At 37.9% G+C, this 21,818-nt stretch overlaps 1 protein-coding gene across 1 annotated transcript in view; it reads right to left on the bottom strand.

Moving 5' to 3' along the window:
• The window catches only part of LOC121367835, a 31,918-nt gene extending 27,653 nt beyond the window's left edge, over positions 1 to 4,265 (bottom strand). The window contains exon 1 of the mRNA XM_041492234.1: positions 4,136 to 4,265. Within this exon, the coding sequence (XP_041348168.1) occupies positions 4,136 to 4,174 (39 nt within the window). The 5' untranslated portion in view covers positions 4,175 to 4,265. The remainder of the gene's footprint in view (positions 1 to 4,135) is intronic.
• Between the last annotated feature and the right edge of the window lie 17,553 nt (positions 4,266 to 21,818).

A 21,818-nucleotide genomic window follows, 5' to 3' on the forward strand; every position in this document is an offset into this window, starting at 1 on the left:
ACAGAGAGAACTCTTTCAACAGGACAATGCAAGGCCGCATACGGCACGTGTAACAATGGATTTCCTACAGAATGAGAACATTAATGTGCTGTCATGGCCATCAAGATCGCTAGATCTCAACCCTATTGAACATCTATGGGACGAACTGGACAGACGTGTACGCCAGCGTTACCTGGAGCCTCAGATGCTTCCGCAACTGTCACATGCACTGCAGGAAGAATGGACTAGGATTCCACGTGCCCGGATTCAGAGACTTATTCAGTCTATTTCAAGGAGACGTCGCGCAGTGATTGCTGCTTCTGGTGGCCGCACAAGGTACTGATTTCAGCGCCCTCGTGCGACACTGTTTGGTGACGAAAACGCCTCCGTCAGTCCATAGCAAGAACATTGTCACATACTCATGTCAAATTTGACTGTGATACGATCATAAATAACGAAATTATGCCACTCTGTATTAAAGAGATAATTCCATGAATATTTCGCCTATGCGTTTCTTTTTTGACAGAGTATATATTTAAAAACACAAAATGTCATTTGGCATGATTGTCAATTGATAGTAATGAATGGGGAGTGTATATTATATGTACAATAATGAATGGGGAGTGCAGATAATATGTATAGTAATAAATGGGGATTACAGATTATATGTATAGTAATTAATGAGGGAGTGCAGCTTATATTTATTTAGTAATGAATGGGGAGTGCCAATTATATACTGAACAAAATAAGAAACTTCCGCCAACTTTGCTTGAACATAACTTGATGAAAACAAACCGGGGGAATAATTGTTTTATATGCGTTTAAAGAGTGTTCCATGATGCATCGTTTGGTGCAAAAATCATGGCCATAGGTTAACAGAAACTGGAGAAATTTTGACCAAGTGTGGTAGGGGTTAAAAAAAAAAAACCCACTTAATAATGGGTATGACCACCTCTTGAATTGACCACTGCAGTGCATCGCAGGCGCATAGAAATGACTAAAGTGTTGATTTCTGCCTGTGGAATATTGTTCCATTCCTGAATGAGCGCTTGACGAAGTTCGTTGACATTAGCGGGTGGGTTGGGACGACGCCTCAGTCGTCTGTCCAGACTATCCCAGACATGCTCGATGGGGTTGAGATCAGGACTTTTAGCGGGCCAGTCATCAATGAAATCAATGTTATTTGTCCTAAGAAAATTTACAGTGTCTCTAGCTGTATGAGAGGTGGCATTATCATGCTGAAAAATCGAGATGTTGGCGTTGTTATGGAACGGAGGAATGACGTGATGAGCGAGAATGTCATAGCGGTAACGTTGAGCATTTAAATTACCATCAGTGACGACTAGTGGTGAACGATAACCATGGGCAATGGCTGCCCAGACCATGACACAACCCCCACCCCCGAAACGATCTCGTTCAAGAACACAACAGTCAGCATAGCGTTCATTTCTCCTGCCATCACCACGTTGTAAAGAAAATCTGGATTCATCCGAAAAAAGAACGGTATTCCAGCGTCGCCGTATCCAACGAGTGTGTACACGTTCCCAATTAAGATGATTTAGACGATGACGTTGCGTTGCGTTAAAACGCATCCGACGTAAGGACGTCGTGCATGTAAACCGTTCTCTCGCAGACGATTACGAACAGTTTGCCCACTGATTCGGTTATTATGAAGCCCAGGTGTGTTAGCAGCAGTAGCAGTGGCAGTTTGGAATCGATTGCGCAAATGCGTGTTCATGATATAGCGGTCTTGACCACGCGTTGTAACACGCGGACGTCCACGACGTGGCAAGTCGTTGGTGCTTCCTGTCGTTCGAAATCTTACGCGAAGATTTCGTATCGCTCGACTAGAACTCCCAACATGCCTTGCAACGTCTTCTGTCGACATGCCAGCATCAAGCATGCCAATCGCCCGTTCGCGTAAATTATTGGGTATTCTTGGCATACTAAAAATGCTACAATGTAAAAAACGTTAATTTTTTTTACAAATTTTGAAGCGTTTTTGTTCACTTGACAACGATGTCAGTAAGACAAGTAAAACAAATTGACCGAATACTACACGGGACATGTAACCATGCATGCACATGCAAATTGAATTTCACGTTGTCGACGATTAACAGTGCAAAAATAATCGATAACATTCATGAATCCTGATAATACAGCTCAAGGCTAATACTACCTATATAATTTCATTACACAATGAATTCTTTAACACAACAAATACTATATGTACAAATCGGAAGTTTCTTTTTTTGTTCAGTATATGTATGGTAATAAACGGAGAGTTTATATTATGTGTATAAAAATGAATGGGGAGTGCAGATTTTATGTATAATAATGAATGAAAAGTGCAGCGTATATGTATAGTAATAAATGGGGAGAGTAGATTTTGTTATAATAAGGAATGGGGTGTGTGTAGATTATGTGTATACTAATGAATGTTGATGTTATATGTATAATAATCCATGTGTATATTATTGTCTAATACGCTGATATCCACATATATTACTAACATGCACCGCAATTAAGTTACCTTTATTTGATCTCCATTCTTCTGTTTTGCTAAGTACAATTGTTTTCCATTTCTACCGGAAAATCGTTTGCAAGGTCGTCTAAAATTCGCTTTTCTTCCATTGTATTTCAGATCGTCCATCTAACTTCCTTTGGTTAAAACATTATAAATGTCGTGTATTAACATTTATTGACGGCTGTATTTCTAAACGTAAAGTTCTTGTTCCAGCTATCAGTGGGGCAGTAATTTAATTTAATTATTTTCTAGTACTTTAACCAATTATTTTTATAATATACTTTATTTCCACAAATATAATACAAACTTTGTTTCTCCGTCTGTCATGTACATGTACATTAATATTGTTATTATTATTAATTGTTGTTGTTGTTATAGATGTTATAGATGTTGTATGTTTGTTTGTTTTGTTTTTTATCTGTTTGCTGACACCCGCTTGTTTGGTCATTTGCAATAAATTGAATAGAATTGAATTGAATTGTATTGAATTGTCGTTAAACAAACAATGGTTGTTCATGTCGGATCTTTAAGCATACAAGGTGGCACTTAACTGAGGTGGGGTGGGTCTAATGTAATTATTTTGTGATTATACAATATGAACCTTTTTAAGACCAAGCTTTGCAATGTTATTTCTACATAATTTCTGTCATATTAATCGGAAGTAAGGGAAGCAAGGGATGGGTGAAGAGATTCAGAAGAGTTTTAGCCTTTTGGGGTCCATCCCTGATTCATATACCCAACACCCTCGTTTAGATTCGCTACTGAGATTTATACCAACTTTTTCATACAAGGTGGCTATTCAAACGTCAAAAACACTAAAAATAACTAAAAATAAATAATTATGTGAGTGCTTAAAAAATATTATACCCTACGTGTAATTAGGGAGTGCATATTATTCAGAGGGAGTGCATATTATACATATAATATAGACTGAGGGAGTGTATATTACACGTATAATATGCACTGGGGAGTGCTTATTCTACGTATAATGTTGACTGGGGAGTGCAAATCAAGGGGAGTGCAAACTATATGTGATACCGGGCTGCGAACCCTGTACCTACCAGCCTTATTCCCGATGGTTTAACCCATGACATCACCGAGGACGGTTTATATTTGTCAAAAACATCTTACAACGCAGTAAACTCAAGATGGTCACTTTAAAGGGACATTCCCGAATTTGCTGCATTGTAAGATGTTTCCGACTAATAAAATATTTCTACAATTAAACTTACATAATAAATATATTTTCTTGTTTAGAATATCAATGGGTCCTTCGTGTCGTTACAATGTCCATCCCCAATCTACTGGAATGACAGCGCCAAAACCCCTTACTCTCAGCCTCCACCCCAACCCCGCTCCATTTTCAAATACACTCTAATGACCCATACCGTTTTCATCACACATAGCTGCTGAAGCTTGAATTTTAATTGACAAAACTCATGCTAAAATGGAATTAGATCCATTAACAGTTGTCTACATAATGTAAACAGTACATATGGCTGGCGTGTGCCAAGACAGCGTGCTTGAACATTTATTGGCAATAAGCAAAGTCGAAGTTAAAATGAAATGAGGGAATTTAAAATCGTTTTTTACAAAACGTAAAAGAGAAGTAATGAGAAACATACGTACAGCAACAATTATTCCCGATAAGCGTAGACACGTCTTCATTGTTGCGACTCCGCACAGAAAGACAAGATAGCAGACTAACTAATGTTAGCACGAGTGTGACCTTTCGTCTTATCTAGATGTTAGGAGTGGTCACAAATTACAAAACACAAAAACTGCCACTTTAATGACAATGCGAACAGTTATACAATATTCCTTATAGTACACGTGTGTATCTCGATAACCTACATATATACACAGGTGAATCTTGATTACTAAGCGGTGGGCGGGACGTAGCCTAGTGGTAAAGCGCTCGCTTGATGCGTGGTCGATCTGGGATCGATCCCCGTCGGTGGGCCCATTGGGCTATTTCTCGTTCCAGCCAGTGCACCACGACTGGTATATCAAAGGCCGTGGTATGCACTACCCTGTCTGTGGGGTGGTGCATATAAAAGAACCCTTGCTGCTAATCGAAAAAGAAGTGGCGACAGCGGGTTTCCTCTATCTGTGTGGTCCTTAACCATATGTCTGACGCCATATAACCGTAAATAAAATGTGTTAAGTGCGTCGTTAAATCAAACATTTCTTTCTTTGATTACTAAGCGGCGAGTGTTCTGCTTCAAAGGCTGTTAGATGTGTACAAGTATATTCAGATATAGTTTCGGAATCTAACAGCATATTGAACATAGAACAGCTGTGGAACCAAACTCTTGATATCTCCTGTTAAAACGTACACGAGTCATATGACGCTACAATCGAGAGGGGAAAAAATGGAGTCGGATGCAATGTAGACTCCAATGATTAATTAATTGCGGGCTATTAGAAAGAAAAAGAAAGAAATGTTTTATTTAACGACACAGTCAACACATTTTATTTACGGTTATATGGCGTCGGACATATGGTTAAGGACCACACAGATATTGAGAGAAAAATCCCGTTGTCGCCACTTCATGTTTTATTTAACGACGCACTCAGCATATTTCATTTACGGTTATATGGTGTCGGACACATTGTTAAGGACCAGACAAATATTGAGGGAGGAAACCCGCTGTCACCACTTTATGGGCTACTCTTTTCGATTAGCAGCAAGGGGTCTTTTATATGCACCATCCCACAGACAGGATAGTACATACCACGGCCTTTGTTACACCAGTTGTTAAGCACTGGCTAGAACGAGACATAGCCCAACGGGAATCGATCTTAGATCGATCATGCATCAGGCCAGCGCTTTACCACTGAAATATTTCATAACAAGGATTCTGAGAGTACTGCTAAAGCAGTACATGACCCCTACCGAGCCGAACAATCTGTAACAGTTCATGATAACGCTATACCCCGGTATATAAAATTCCATCCCAACATCTTCAGGCACTGCAACAAAACAAAACAAAAAGGTCCAGAAAACTAATTTTCATATCGGCTATGTTATAGGGCTATAACTGTACAAATGGATAAATTGACATGAAAGTCAAAATTTGATCTGTAACATAACATGATAAAGCTGTACACAAAATTTGAGCTGAATATTTTGAGGCATTGCAAGAAAAAAGTCTGAAAAACACATGTTCATATCTCCTACGTTCAAGGGTCATAACTCTGTCAAATTTGGGTAGATCACCATAAAAAATTACACTTGTTCTGTAACTGTACATGATAAAGTTATACACAAGACATTTTGAGAGAAAAAGCATCCGGATAACTATATATGGGTGAGACGGACAGACAGACAGAAGGACGACGACCAAACCTATAGTCCCCTCCGGTTGGACTGGTAGGGGACTAATAAAGGTCCGTAATATTAGAAACTTCTTATAAAACATCCATAGAAAGAAAATGAAAGTAGTTATCTAAATGGCTATTGAGTGGGATTCTTCCAATACCTAGGCAGTCAGCGGGTCTCTTCCTATACCTAGGCTGCCAGTATCAGTTACCACGCCTCATGCCTAACACTGTTTAATATGAGAAAAATGTGAAATATCAGTAAACAAACATTCCACAGACCCACTGGGTTTGTTTTCGTTCCAACCATGGCCCCATGACTGGTATATTAAAGATCCTGGCATGTGCTATCCTGATTTGGAAAAGTGCATATAAACGATCCCTTGCTAATGGAAAAAGTTTTGGCTGCGCCCTTAAAGAAAAATATGAACATTCCTAACCTATATAAATTATTAATATAATATATTTTCGGCGCAAATTTAGATGGGCTAAGGCCGAACCGCCTATCCGGTTAGGATACAGCTTTACTCGGCCAGATGACATAACTAAACAAACATTCCTTTCCCTTTTTTTATACTCGGCTACAAGACATAGGTAAACATACATTCCTTTCCTTTATATTTCAGAATCGTTCAGGTAACAAATTTTAACCACACAGAACACGTTGAAAAATAGTTTATTCTAGTAAACAGTATTAGTTGTACCCATTAAAATATCTAATACATAACATCATCTAATACACTGTAATACAAAACATCAAGGAACAAAGAGAATATCAAAATATATCTAACACAGTGTGACACATATCATACAAAATACCAAGGAACCTGGTGAATATCAAAATATATCTAACAATCTAATACATGTGATATAAAAACAACAAGATACAAACAAGTCAAAATGTAGTTTTCCTAACATCCAATGTATGAAGTATTAATTATATTTGCGTCTGGTGGGTATAAGCTTTGAGTATATAGAGTTCCCTATTCTCCTCTAAATTCGATAATTTACGAAAGAATTCTACAAACTCACACAGGTTTCACAAATTCAGATGGAAAAAGGGGCTTCTGTAGAAAAACAATTCCGTTGTCCCACCCCTTCCACACCATACTTTTACAATTATTTTACAAGTGCAATTAATTCACATATAGGTCAGAGAAAGACCTGATATATAATGCACACGAGCATTCGTTAAATGTCAGATCTGTCGCGGGCCCGGTGACTGTGACAGAACTAACAGGAATTTTTAATGTAGATCGAAAGTTTGATGCCAGCTTTAATGGACGAGTGGTATGTTATGTCAACTGAAAGATTAAATGAACGAACTGTGACACAATTAAACGATCCAAGAAAGCGTGTAGATACAACACATATATATGTCCTTACGAACGTTATCACCCCTATTCATCTCACTTGGCTTGGGCCCTGAGTAGATTATTCTCCTTCCCCGCCCTGGGTACATATTACAGTAGTTACGTGGTCCATGTAATAACGGCTCTCTTTGGTCAATTGACAATAATTATACTCATAACCATAATCATCATTGTCATCCATTTATCAGAATGGATCGATGTCCTTTGTGTATCGCCCAACATTGAAGAAGAATAAAGAAACGTTTCTGGACTAATAAAAAATAAATAATAATAATAAGAGCATTTTCAGGACGGATTCAGAAAGAAACTATTTTTTAAGATTCTCCGTAAAAGTGGGATTTTTCCAAAGTATGCTAACAAAAAGGTTTAGCAATTTGGTATTAAAATACAAGTTACATTCAACGACGTGACAGTCACACATTTCGTTTTGTACTGAAAATCTCCTGTTACTTACACTGACAAATGATGCCTCAATTAAAAAAAAAGTTTGTTTTATTTAACGACGCCACTAGAGCACATTGATTTTATCATCTTATCATTGGCTATTGGACGTCAAACATATGGTCATTCTGACAGTTTTTCAGAGGAAACCCGCTGTCGCCACATAGGCTACTCTTTACGACAGGCAGCAAGGGATCTTCTATTTGCGCTTCCCACAGGCAGGATAGCACAAACCATGGCCTTTGTTGAACCAGTGATGGATCACTGGTCGGTGCAAGTGGTTTACACCTACCCATTGAACCTTGCGGAGCACTCACTCAGGGTTTGGAGTCGGTATCTGGATTAAAAATCCCATTCCTCGACTGGGATCCGAACCCAGTACCTACCAGCCTGTAGACCAATGGCCTAACCACGACGCCACCGAGGCCGGTGATGATGCCCCAATTAAATCCTGGGTCTCACTTCATTTTGAAAGTCTCGCGGGTTTTTTTAGGAGGGGGGTTCGTGTTTTTTTGTGGGGGGGTTTTCATTTAAGCTCATCTGCCAAATTGCTGAACGTTTTTGTCTTATTATACATGTAATTAAAGCTTTAATGTCTCTGATACTATATAAATGTAAACAACAGACTCTTCAGACAATATTCTAGTATAAAAATATAGTTTTCCAATTCGAGTTTGACTTAATAATCCATCACTGAATCGATGCTTCTGACATATTCGCCCAATCTAAGCGGACAAATGAAAACAATAATGAATATACATTTAGATTCACAACACGCCACGTATCAACAGTTTACAAATCACAACACTTATTAAGAGTTTACAAAACACAACACTTATCAAGGTTGAATACAGTGTAACACTTATGAACTGTGAACACAACATAACACTATCAAATTCAACATACATGTAATGTTTACCGGTATCGTACGAGTTCTACTCTCAACATGTCAACAAACTACAACAACAGAAATAATAAAACTCGTATTGTATAATAATTATAACATCTCAATCACTATGTTTGTGCACCTGTATAACAGATACTGAGATGTTCTTTTCTAATCTGTACGCAGCACAAACCTCACAAGACTAAATCATTAACGAATTGACAATCTCTTGCCAGCAAATCTTGCTGATAATTTTAGAATGTTTGTGTTTATCGTCATTGATCTCTGATACCCAATAGCCGATGTGTTGTTTCATGCTGGGGTGTTGTTAAATTAGCAATTCAATTCAATTCGTTTTAATTCCTCTATCCAACAGAAACCCCAGTAAAGGGAAATAACTGGTAAAATATAATTGATTGTTGTCCATAAGGATTTGTTATTCTCTTGTCCCAATACATGTATTTATTTCCATGTGTGTTCCAGTTTTAACTCATTGTAAAGCATTGGAAAGATATATTTTATTTAACGACGCACTCAGCATATTTTATTTACGGTTATATGGCGTCAGACTACAGATACAACTGAGAGATAAAACCCGCTGTCGCCACTTCATGGGCTACTCTTTTCGATTTTTTATATGCACCATCCAACAGACAGGGTAGTACATACCACGGCATCGAACGAGCGCTTTACCACTGCGCTACGTCCCACCCCGTAAGCCAATGGAATCAGCGCCTGATCTATTTAAACCTTTTGACATAATCCAACCGCAAGTTTCGTTATCAAAATGTTCTCCTTGGGGTCAGAATTCAGGAAACAAATGTTGACTAATGGAAAATAATCCTTTTTCGATGAAAACGTAAAACAATAGAACTATTGAATTTCAAAGAATATGCTAACAACAGGTTTAATTACTAATATTGCTGTTTTCAGGCTTAAATAACTTTCTCATATGTGGGGCGAGACGTAGCCCAGTGGTAAAACGCTCTCTTGATGCGCGGTCGGTTTGGGGTCGATCCCCGTCAGTAGGCCCATTGAGCTATTTCTCGCTCCAGCCAGTACACCACGACTAGTATATCAAAGATCGTGGTATGTGTTATCCTGTCTATGGGATGGTGCATATAAAAGATCCCTTGCTACTAATGTCCGACGCCATATAATCGTAAATACAATGTGTTGAGTGCGTCGTTTAAAAAAAACCTCATATGTTTAATGACCATATCACACTTGTTAACCTATGTTGAACTCCCAGCTGAACTATCTCAAAAACTAGAGGACTTTCTGCCTCTCTGCTGCTCCACTAAACTGGGTACAGACTACAAAAGTTGTGAGTATGTTTTTTATTTTACTTCTGGTACAATCAATTAAGTTTTGATAGCCTTGGGAAATTTGATTTTCATCAACCTGAGAAAATATGCGCAAATACAAATACAATGATGCATGTCTACGAATAAAAATACATATTCAAATGCTACTCTCTAGTGATTGTCAAATACACGTAGCTCTAAAGTGAACAAAATTCATATACACAATTTATATACACGTGTCATCTGGATGGTTTGAAAGATAACATGAAATGGTCAATATCTTCAAATCATTTTCCTTTGATATACAAAAAAAAAAATCCTTGCTGGTTGTCATTCATGTATGAGTAAATAAACCTGACTCTTGACAAACCATTAGTGATTAACAACACAGATCACAATAATAAAGACTCCAACAAATAAATACAGTGTTACTAACCCCGGCCTTTCAAAGATACCTAGGAAAAAAACAACCTGTACTCTAGCTGTAAGTAATCTACGTACACTTAGTATGTGAAATAAAAATTACAGATACGTTTACTTTTAGTAAAACAAAAAAGAAAAAAAAAAAAATCCAGAATGAAAACTTAACTTTAAAAAATATTATTCTGTAATACTGGACACACGTGGTGTGAAATACAAATTACAGATGTCTATTTGCAAACAAAAATCACAATGAAAACTACAAACTGAAGTCTATATCACTAGTCAATATGACAGTGTTGTGTTTGTAAATGTGACCGTAATAACATTTGCTAGACAATAACGATCAGTGTTAGGTTTGTAAATTTGATTGTAATAACATTTGCTAGACAATAACGATCAGTGTTGTGTTTGTAAATGTGACCGTAATAACATTTGCTAGACAATAACGATCAGTGTTAGGTTTGTAAATTTGATTGTAATAACATTTGCTAGACAATAACGATCAGTGTTGTGTTTGTAAATGTGACCGTAATAACATTTGCTAGACAATAACGATCAGTGTTAGGTTTGTAAATTTGATTGTAATAACATTTGCTAGACAATAACGATCAGTGTTGTGTTTGTAAATGTGACCGTAATAACATTTGCTAGACAATAACGATCAGTGTTAGGTTTGTAAATTTGATTGTAATAACATTTGCTAGACAATAACGATCAGTGTTGTGTTTGTAAATGTGACCGTAATAACATTTGCTAGACAATAACGATCAGTGTTAGGTTTGTAAATTTGATTGTAATAACATTTGCTAGACAATAACGATCAGTGTTGTGTTTGTAAATGTGACCGTAATAACATTTGCTAGACAATAACGATCACAGTGTTGTGTTTGTAAATGTGACCGTAATAAATTTGCTAGACAATAACGATCAGTGTTAGGTTTGTAAATATGATTGTAATAACATTTGCTAGACAATAACGATCACAGTGTTGTGTTTGCAAATGTGACCGTAATAACATTTGCTAGACAATAACGATCAGTGTTAGGTTTGTAAATTTGATTGTAATAACATTTGCTAGACAATAACGATCAGTGTTGTGTTTGTAAATGTGACCGTAATAACATTTGCTAGACAATAACGATCAGTGTTAGGTTTGTAAATTTGATTGTAATAACATTTGTTAGACAATAACGATCACAGTGTTGTGTTTGCAAATGTGACCGTAATAACATTTGCTAGACAATAACGATCAGTGTTAGGTTTGTAAATTTGATTGTAATAACATTTGCTAGACAATAACAATCAGTGTTGTGTTTGTAAATGTGACCGTAATAACATTTGCTAGACAATAACGATCACAGTGTTAGGTTTGTAAATTTGATTGTAAAGGCAAATGTTAAACAATGTAAGAGCGTGTCGAGTTTGTAACTTGACTGCAAAGATAAATGCATGACAATATGCACAACATATTTACTATCATGTTTGTAAATGTGGCTAAAACCACATGTATGACCATGACATTTTAAAGTTTGTAAATGTGACTGTAAATCAAACGCTTGACCATATTACAGTTAGGGGTTTGTAAATTTGACTGCAAAGACAAATACTTGACTGAATGATACATTTTAAGGTTTGTAAATGTGACTAAAGACAAATGATTGACCATAATATGATACAGTTTCAGGTTTGTAAATGTGACTTTAAACCTAAATGCTTAACCATTTTGATTTCTAACTTTGACTGTAAAGACAAATTTATGCTTGGCCATATGATACAGTCTACGGTTTGTAAATGTGACTAAAGACAAATTACTGACCATATGATACAGTCTCAAGTTTGTAAATGTGACAGAAAAGACAAATAGCCGAGGTATTACGTTATACATACAAATATATAGATAACAATGTCAATTTTAAATGCATCAGTGCCAAGGTCATGGTATCAACTGTATATGTTGCATTGTGCCCAGAAAGCATGATATAGAATAGTTGAACATAATATTAAACAATACAATAATAATGATATATATACATATATACGTCATATACAAGTAAATTACAGGCCTCTGAAAATTGCGAGAGCGATAGTTTTGTTCCCGCATCAATCGAGTACGTATAGTTTTGCGTAACTCATTTTTTGTTTGGGCATTGGATTTATGACATGGTCATGACGGGTTACATAAAAAAAGAAAATGGGTTACCTGAATTTGAACATTTGCGTAAACCATTCATCAGATGCCTGAGTAAATACATACATAATACATTTGAATCTACCTGTAGGTAGGCACCACTGTCACATTCACTGATTGTACGAAAGGGTTATACGATAACATGCTGTTAGGCTCACACTGTCGACAGTCACAATGAAGTTGGCCAACTCGATCGTTGCGGTGCAATTGTTCCCAACTCCCGACTTACGACAGTTGCGCTCAAACTAACTAATAGGTCGTAGGAGTTGTATACGACGAGAATCGAGTTGTAAGAGCGCTCAGACTAGCAACTGGGCAGTCGTAGAAGGCGTGAAATTGGCGAGTTGGCAAACTCCGTCGTGAAAGTTGGTTGTCTTAACCTAGTATAATGATGATTAGTTAATATTAATGAATATATTTGCTAATGTGACAAAACACGTACATGTCTTGGAAACCGCTGAATGTTTCAGTTTTTCAACTATGGTGTGTTTCTGCCAGAAATAATTTTTTGGGTATGGCGCTACGAAAAATTGAATGCAACCACAGTCAACAGAAGGTATGGAGACCTTCCCCAGAAAGAAAATGGATTACGTTTATGGTTAGGGGCAAGAAAATCATACAGTCATAAAAAGAGTACTTAATTTTGTCAAAAGGTTAACTTAAAACAAATCTGCAAACAAAATTTGGGTACGCATTTTACCCTCAGGCAGAAACCCTGCTGGTGCAAGAAATAGCCCAATGGGCCCATCGACGGGGATCGACCCTAGAGCTACCGCACCCCATACGAGCGCTTTACCACCAGGCTACGTGATGCCCCGAATGTATCGCTTATTGAGTCATACAAGGAAACATGGCAGCTTCTACTTGAGCGCACCAATGGAATCTAGCTTTCAAGATTCCTGCCACCAGTGTTTCAAGTTGAAACACTGAATAATCCAGCATTACCATGGTTACACGGATTCCCGTGGATTTAGTAACACAACACGCCTATTATAAGCAACGACATGTGTACATCTTTGGAAATTCTTGATCATAAGTACAGGACAAACTGTCAACAGTATTGTATACCGGTATTATAGAACTGCGTCCCTCTAATGTTAACAAAACACATTAACAACTACACAACTCTACATTCCACGAGTGTATATATACAAAATGGAATACATATGTATCTTCAAACTGAAAAATAAATGGCAATATCTCAATGAAATGATAAATGTTGTAAGATACACATTCTACTTAAAGCTATGACACAGTAAACATGTCTCAAACATACATAGAGAGAAATGGAATACATTTCCATTATAACAATTCAAATGAGTTTTCGAAAACATCGCTTTAAAAAAACAAAATCCCACAAAAATCATGTGTGTAGTACCTATAAAAAAGATATAAAAATGACAGCACGGATGAAATATTTCATCAGTTTTAACACAGTGCTAAAAAGACTGAATGAGCTAATTCAAGAATCGTGATATATATATAAATTTGTACTGCAATCTCGAGTACAAATGTTCCTTTTATTTCTTAAAGCTCGGTCTTAACGGGACTGTCCTGAGTTTGCAGCCATTGTAAGATGTTTGCGATAACAGACCCTTGTTGGCGACTACTATTTCATAATAAATACATTTTCTTGTTTAGAATACCAGTGTCATTTATCGAATGTGTTTGCGGTCGTATACTAATGTTTATTACACTCAGTTTTTACTTTAATTCGTGATATATTTTTTCGTACGTACGAAATCATTGGGAGGTCAAATCCGTTATGGGCTACTACAAGCATTAGGACAACAAGAAACATCTTGTAAATACAGACACTGATATTCTAAATTTTAATTTGTTTAAAATTTAATTTGTATGTTACGTCATCGAAAGGGCTCTACTGGTCGGAAACGTTACAATGGTTGTAAACTCGGGAATGTCCCTTTAAATATAAGTGCATCTAGTGTAAGTTGTTGCACTCCGTGTTTGTTTGTTTTTTTGGGTGGGTGGTGGGTTTGTGCTTTTTCTCTCTCTTTTTTTTTAGGCGCTGTTCGTTTTGGCGGAAATGGGGGAGGGAGTTGCTGTTGTTGGGGGGGGGGGTTTCGGGGGCAAGATTAAAAGATTAATATAACATTACTAGCAGTTGCCATACTTCGAGATCCTTTACCTAGCAGTTGCCATACTTCGAGATCCTTTACCTACAACCGCTGATCTCTAGTATACGTAAAAGTAAAACCAACTTTACCTACAACCGCTGATCTCTAGTATACGTAAAAGTAAAAGTAAAACCAACTTTACCTACAACCGCTGATCTCTAGTATACGTAAAAGTAAAACCAACTTTACCTACAACCGCTGATCTCTAGTATACGTAAAAGTAAAACCAACTTTACCTACAACCGCTGATCTCTAGTATACGTAAAAGTAAAACCAACTTTACCTACAACCGCTGATCTCTAGTATACGTAAAAGTAAAACCAACTTCTTCTCAATAAATGTCCAATGATCGCCGTCTAGTATACGTAAAAGTAAAACCAACTTCTTCTCAATAAATGTCCAATGATCGCCGTCTTATGACGGTTTAAATTTAACCTCGATGTTGGAAGTGGCAGTCCTCCTATGGTAAATTAAAAGTTTGTTTTGTTTAACGACACCACTAGAGGACTGATTTATTACTCATAGGCTATTGGATATCAGCTAATTCGAAAACTATGTGATGTTTGTATGTGTATAGCTAATTCGAAAACTATGTGATGTTTGGATGTGTGTAGCTAATTCGAAAACTATGTGATGTTTGGATGTGTGTAGCTAATTCGAAAACTATGTGATGTTTGGATGTGTGTAGCCAATTCGAAAACTATGTGATGTTTGGATGTGTAAAGCTAATTCGAAAACTATGTGATGTTTGTATGTGTATAGCTAATTCGAAAACTATGTGATGTTTGGATGTGTATAGCTGTTTTTTTAATAATTCTGTTTAGCTAACTGTCTCTTGAATTTAGAAAGAAAGAACGGTTTTATTTAACGACGCACACAACACATTTTATTTACGGTTATATGGCGTCAGACATATGGTTAAGGACTTGAATTTAGCTACAGATTTTCAGATGAAATTCACCAAATTGCTATTACCTTTTGGCGTCCAGCTTAAACCCTACACATTAAGCTTTTTTTTTGCATAAAATATCAGTGGCTGTATAATAAAACGTGTTTCAAATCGTCCCATTGTTTGGAAGTAGCCTGCACTCAACAAATTTTATTTACGGTTATATGGCGTCGGACATATGGTTAAGGACCACAGAGATATTGAGAGAGGAAACCCGGTATTGCCACTTCATGAGCTACTCTCTTCGATTAGCAGCAAGGGATCTTTTATATGCGGCCAAACTTCATTTTATTTCCAAATACATTTTATTTCTCTTTAGCACAAAATTATTGGGAGGGCAAATCCAGTTTGGGATACTTCCAAAGATTAGGACGAGTCCCAGAAAAACAATGAATATACAGACAGTGATATTCTAAACACAAAAATATATTTAGTATGTGATTTTAGTCATAGGCATACGGGCATCTAGAGAACAGCATGTTTAGATTTTAGGCGCAAAACGCGATATAAACCATTTTCTTTCTAGTTTTTAGTTAAAGCCATTATTGTATGTCAGTAAGGGCTATTCGTATGCCCGCTGATTTGCTGCAAAACGTGATTAATCCTTATGAAATTGTATTGGGTAAATCCCGTTTTTTTTTATCAAAACGCGATATACGCCAATTAAAAAAAATATATATATACTCAAAATGAAAAATGGATATATCGCGTTTTGCGCCTGAACTTTTCATGTATTCATATTAGCATTACTGCCAAACAGCTATATACGGTTGCAAACGAATCATTAAGCATTTTTACATGGATTACAACTAATTTTGAGGGTAAAATGGAAGGAAGGAAGGAAGGAAGGAAGGAAGGAAATGTTTTATTTAACGAAGCACTCAAAACATTTTATTTACGGTTATATAACACCGGACATATGGTTAAGGAGCACAGAGATATTGAGAGAGGAAACCCGGTGTCGCCACTTCATGGGCTACTCTTTTTCGATTAGCAGCAAGGGATCTTTTATATGCACCATCCCATAGACAGGATGACACATGCTACAGCCTTTGATGTACCAGTCATGGTGCACTGGCTGGAGCGAGAAATAGACCAATCGGCCCACTGACGGGGATGGATCCTAAACCGACCGCGAATCAAGCGCATGATGATGAAAATTTAAAAAAAGGTCGCGGGTTAGCACATTTTGCGGAATATCTCTATCATTTTGCGGGGGGGGGGGGGGGGGGGGAGGGCAGTTACCCCCGCCCCATGTCTTTTAGTCAGAAACATTTTACAAGGGCAGTAAACTAACATTACTCCCTTGAATCACACACGAGATTGCAGTTTTATTGATGAATCTAAAACAAAAATTCCCTGAATCTACCCGTATCATGAAAAAAAATCTGTCCAAACATCTTGAAAACATATGAAACACGATGCTAAACGCCAGAAATATTAAAAATATTTAGAAAAATATTCCTGAAGATTGATACAAATTTTGTGTATAAATTTACAGACCTGAGTTTTTACTTTCATTTTTGGTGTTGATGGTATTCGGAGGAAAAAAGAAGAGAAACTATAATATATAATATATAACAGCATTGTATGTGCACAGAGTATTCCCTGAATGATGTTAAATACAATCAAAACATTTAGAATTGTCATTTAATATAATATATCCATCAAGGATATTAAATACCAGTACAGCATTACATAGTTTTAAATACAATGTCATGTAACCATAATCATGTTTATTAAAATGAATATATAATATACATGGTATATTATTAAATTTATACCCCAAGTATAAAGTATACACAGTATATGAATTACATACACTTGTATAGTATTTTAAATACTATACCTGTTAAATACTATACCTGTAGTCTACATAACATCCTAACCTACATTATACTGATGGAAAGAAATAACGGATCACACAAAAACACGAAATAAAAGTGTTAGTTTTTGTTTAACCACACCACTAGAGCACACTGATTTATTTATCATCGGCTACTGGATGTCATACATTTGGTAATTTTGGTCATATAGTCTTAGAGAGGAAACCCGCTATATATTTCCGTTAGTAGCAAGAGCTATTTTATCCCACGGACACGATGGCACATACCACGGCCTTTGCACAGTCGTGGAGCACTGGCTGGAACAAGAAATCGCCCAATGAGCCACTGTTGGGGATCGATCCTAGACCGATCGCGTATCAGGCGAACGCTTTACCATTGGGCTACGCCCCGCCTCTCGTAAAACTCGTTGGGGAATTGTTTTATACCCATCGCACCGGCCTCAGTTGCGTCGTGATTAAACTATCGGACATTAGGCTGGTAGGCACAGGGTTCGCAGCCCGGTACCGGCTCCCAGCCAGAGCGAGTTTTAATGACTCATTGGGTAGGTGTAAGGAGACAACATCCTCTTCTCTCTCACTAACCATTAACAATTAACAACTAACCCATTGTGCGGGACAGACAGCCCAGATAGCTGAGGTGTGTGTGCCCAGGACAGCGTGCTTGAACCTTAATTGGATACAAGTACGAAAATAAGTTGAAATGAAATACCCCTCGCTCTCGCAATAATCTATATATAATGTTTTACATGTGATTATGTCATGGCCCGTGAAGTGTATCTTTAGTGGTAGTGGTGGGGGGGGGGGGGGGGGGGGGGGGGGGGGGGGGGGGGGGCACCATCAAAATTGATTCCCCACCCCACAGTACCAAGTGTTCCCTTATTTCTTTCACTCTGTATACTTGAACGATCATGTAGTATTTCACATTCCTCACATTTTCAGATTTTAGAGCTAAAATATTTCATTGACTACATTATAAATCCATTACTGTAAATTACTCTTAGTAAATAAAGTATTTGACATCACATGTAAAAACAAAGCATAAAGTCAAAGTATATTTATGACTGCAATGTAAAAGTTAAATTCTATGGAACAGATATATTTGCACCTACTAGAAGGTGCTAACGTGAGGTAACTCTTCTTAGTCATAACAAAATAAATGTAGTCTATGAAATTAATTCGGAGGCGTGAAAATATGTGTAACCTATGGAATTAATTCAACGATAAGAAGTCTGTGAAATTAATTCAATGATGTGAAAAAAATTCTATGAAATTACAATGTACCTTAATAATGTAAAAAAAAAAAAAGACTGAATTAACTCCATGATGTTAAACAAATTTTATGAAATTAACTCAATGATGTTAAACAAATTCTATGAAATTAACTCAATGATGTTAAACAAATTCTATGAAATTAATTCAATGATGTGAAAAAAATTCTATGAAATTACAATGTACCTTAATAATGTAAAACAAAAAAAAAAGACTGAATTAACTCCATGATGTTAAACAAATTTTATGAAATTAACTCAATGATGTTAAACAAATTCTATGAAATTAACTCAATGATGTTAAACAAATTCTATGAAATTAACTCAATGATGTGGAAAAATATTCTATAAAATTAATTCAATGTTAAACAAATTCTATGAAATTAACTCAATGATGTTAAACAAATTCTATGAAATTAACTCAATGATGTTAAACAAATTCTATGAAATTAACTCGATGTGGGAAAAATTCTATAAAATTAACTCAATGATGTGGAAAAAATATTTTATAAAATTAACTCAATGATGTGGAAAAAAATATTTTATAAAATTAATTCAATGTGGGGAAACAATCTATGAAATTAACTCTATGATGGCATGTGGGAAAACAGTCTATAAAATTAACTCAGTGATGTAAAAATAAGTTTATGAAACTTAATTCGGTGGACGCCATCAATCAATACCCGTTTTGCTTACCTCAACAGTTTGCTTATGTGGCAAAACAACTGCGACTCAAGTGAGTTGAAAAACTGAAAGTTCTGGATGCCTGAAAACTGCATGTACCGTCTGATCGTCCGCAGCCCGTTCAAGGCGTCCGCTGCGGACGGAACCGGGTCGCTATCCGCCGACTCCATCTTGACGCCGGGGTTTTCCAATTCCTCCTCAGTCTGACTGGCCGTGTTCGATTCGATGCCGGGGTGCACGAACTGTTCCGTTCTGAGTGAGTCGTTGGTTTGGTTTTCGTCGTCCCGAGACAAATCCAACTGAGGACACATGGTGACGTCATGGGACTGGTGCTTCTCCGTGACGTTGTGTGGAACACTGGAGTAGGTCGCGGCGTCACAGAACTCATGTTTCGGCAGGCGTCGGTCATCTTCGAAAAACATTGTTCCGGATACCGAACGATTCGTTGCCGTCATACACCCGTATTCAAATTCCGACTGTTCGGTTTTAGGGTACCGCAAACTGTCGTCTGCTTGACCGCTACCGTCAAAACCTTCCGACATGTTGAGGATGGAATTCTTCTTCGCTTGTATTCGCGATATCTGTGACTGGGAACATCCCAAGATCCGGGCAATCTCGGTTTGCGATTTGTTTTCTTCCAACAGCTTAATAGCCAATTTGCGTTCAGACAGCAACAACCCTCGGTAGCGCTTCCTACGACTGATTCCTGGTATAGAATACATCATGTTCATGGCTCCAACTTCGTACTTCGGCACGTCAACATCTGACAGAGAAAACCTATCACTGTTCTCCAGCTCTCTACTGCTGTCCACTTTGTGAAAGTGTAACCAGTTCCGCGATTTGCGAGCCACGCCCGGCATCGTTACGTCAATTTCTGACGTCATCACGGGAATCGCAGTCTCAGAATCGAATCCTGCAGCTGCAGCGCCGTCTGGCCTCGTTTCTGTTCGGTAGCTGCCCACCCGACCCGATAATTTAGGCTCCACGTATTCGTCCATCGCGTCATAATGGTTGTTATCGAACTTCTCACACCCGTAACCGTCTTCCGATTCCAAAATGTCGGAAGCGGAAACGTCTGAAGACGACTCGTAAATGCCTACGCCGCTCTCGGTCACCATGGTAACGTCGGGGTACAGCGCGTTCAGCCGGGATTTAATTTTGTTCTGTTTCTCCCACTCGTCTAATATGATGTCCTTGCGACCCGCGATTCTCGAAATGACTGCCTGCGATTTGCCGTATATCTTTGCGATGTCCCTCTGCGATGATTTGTGCTTTAGGAGCTCGATTATTTCCAGCTTCTGGGAGAGTGACAGCGCTTGTCTCTTGTGGTAGATATCAGAACTACTTGTCGCTTCCTCTTCCTGCTTCTCGCACACACTGACACTCGTTGTTACCTTGGGACTACTTTTTTGAGGACACAACAACATTTTACATTCGTCCTTTTCGCGGATTAGTCTCTCCTTATCGCTGCCCTTGACGTTATTCCACTGGTCCAGGATCCTAGCCTTCTTGGCAGCCATTCTTGAGACTACAGACTGCGACTTGCCGAACATTCTGGCGATTTCCGTTTGCGATTTCTTCGCTTCCAGCATTTCTATTATCAGCTTCTTGTGCACTAGGGTCAAAGCTTTACCCCTCCGTGGTCGCATGTTGGAGAGATCGAGAGCAAAATCACCCAGCATGCTGCTGTCATCATGGTAATCATTTTGACCGCTAGAATTCATAGAATCCGTACTCTCCACACTGTCCGGAACTGGGCGGAAATCAACGACTTGCTGGTCACATGACTCAGTTTCGTCGCTCTTCGGTGGGCTAGGAGTTTTATCACAGGCGTCCATGACGTCATTGGTTGACGAGCATATTTCTTCCATTGCGCAACTGTCGAAGGAGTTATCCACAGCACGGGTAGCTTTTGTAACGTTACCTTCACAGTTTGAGCTTGACGTGGACACCTGGTTTAGGTTCGTAATACGACTGATGATTGAATTAAGATCTTTCTTGTTGGAAGTACCGTTAGACGGTTCATTCGTACCAGCGCACTTAATAACACCAGTGACCGGGCCCTTCCTCGCCGCAACCTTTGTCCGAATAGTCTCGATTTGTGAAAACAGAGGTGCTCTTCTAGGCCTCGATTTTCTTCTAACGGCGTCCGGGTTTTTACACCTGTCATACAAAGCTAAAATATCCGACTTTCTTGACGCAATTCTGGAAATCTGGGACTGGGAGCAGGCTAACGTTTTCGCTATGTCGTTCTGCGATTTGTTTTCTTCCAGCAACTGAATGGCCAATTTTCTCTGGGAGAGCGTCAACTCATGCCGTCTGCCTCCAAATCGTTTGAACTGCTTCGTTATTCCAAATCGCCCCTTCCTTTGCATTTTACACCACGTCCTACAGCGTTCATTCGGAGATTTTACAATACAAAGCACCGGATATTTTTGACACAGGGAACAGAAATATCGTACACCGATGCGCTAATTCATTGATA

Source organism: Gigantopelta aegis, chromosome 1, assembly GCF_016097555.1.
Source record: "Gigantopelta aegis isolate Gae_Host chromosome 1, Gae_host_genome, whole genome shotgun sequence".
In the NCBI taxonomy this organism is placed as follows: domain Eukaryota; kingdom Metazoa; phylum Mollusca; class Gastropoda; order Neomphalida; family Peltospiridae; genus Gigantopelta; species Gigantopelta aegis.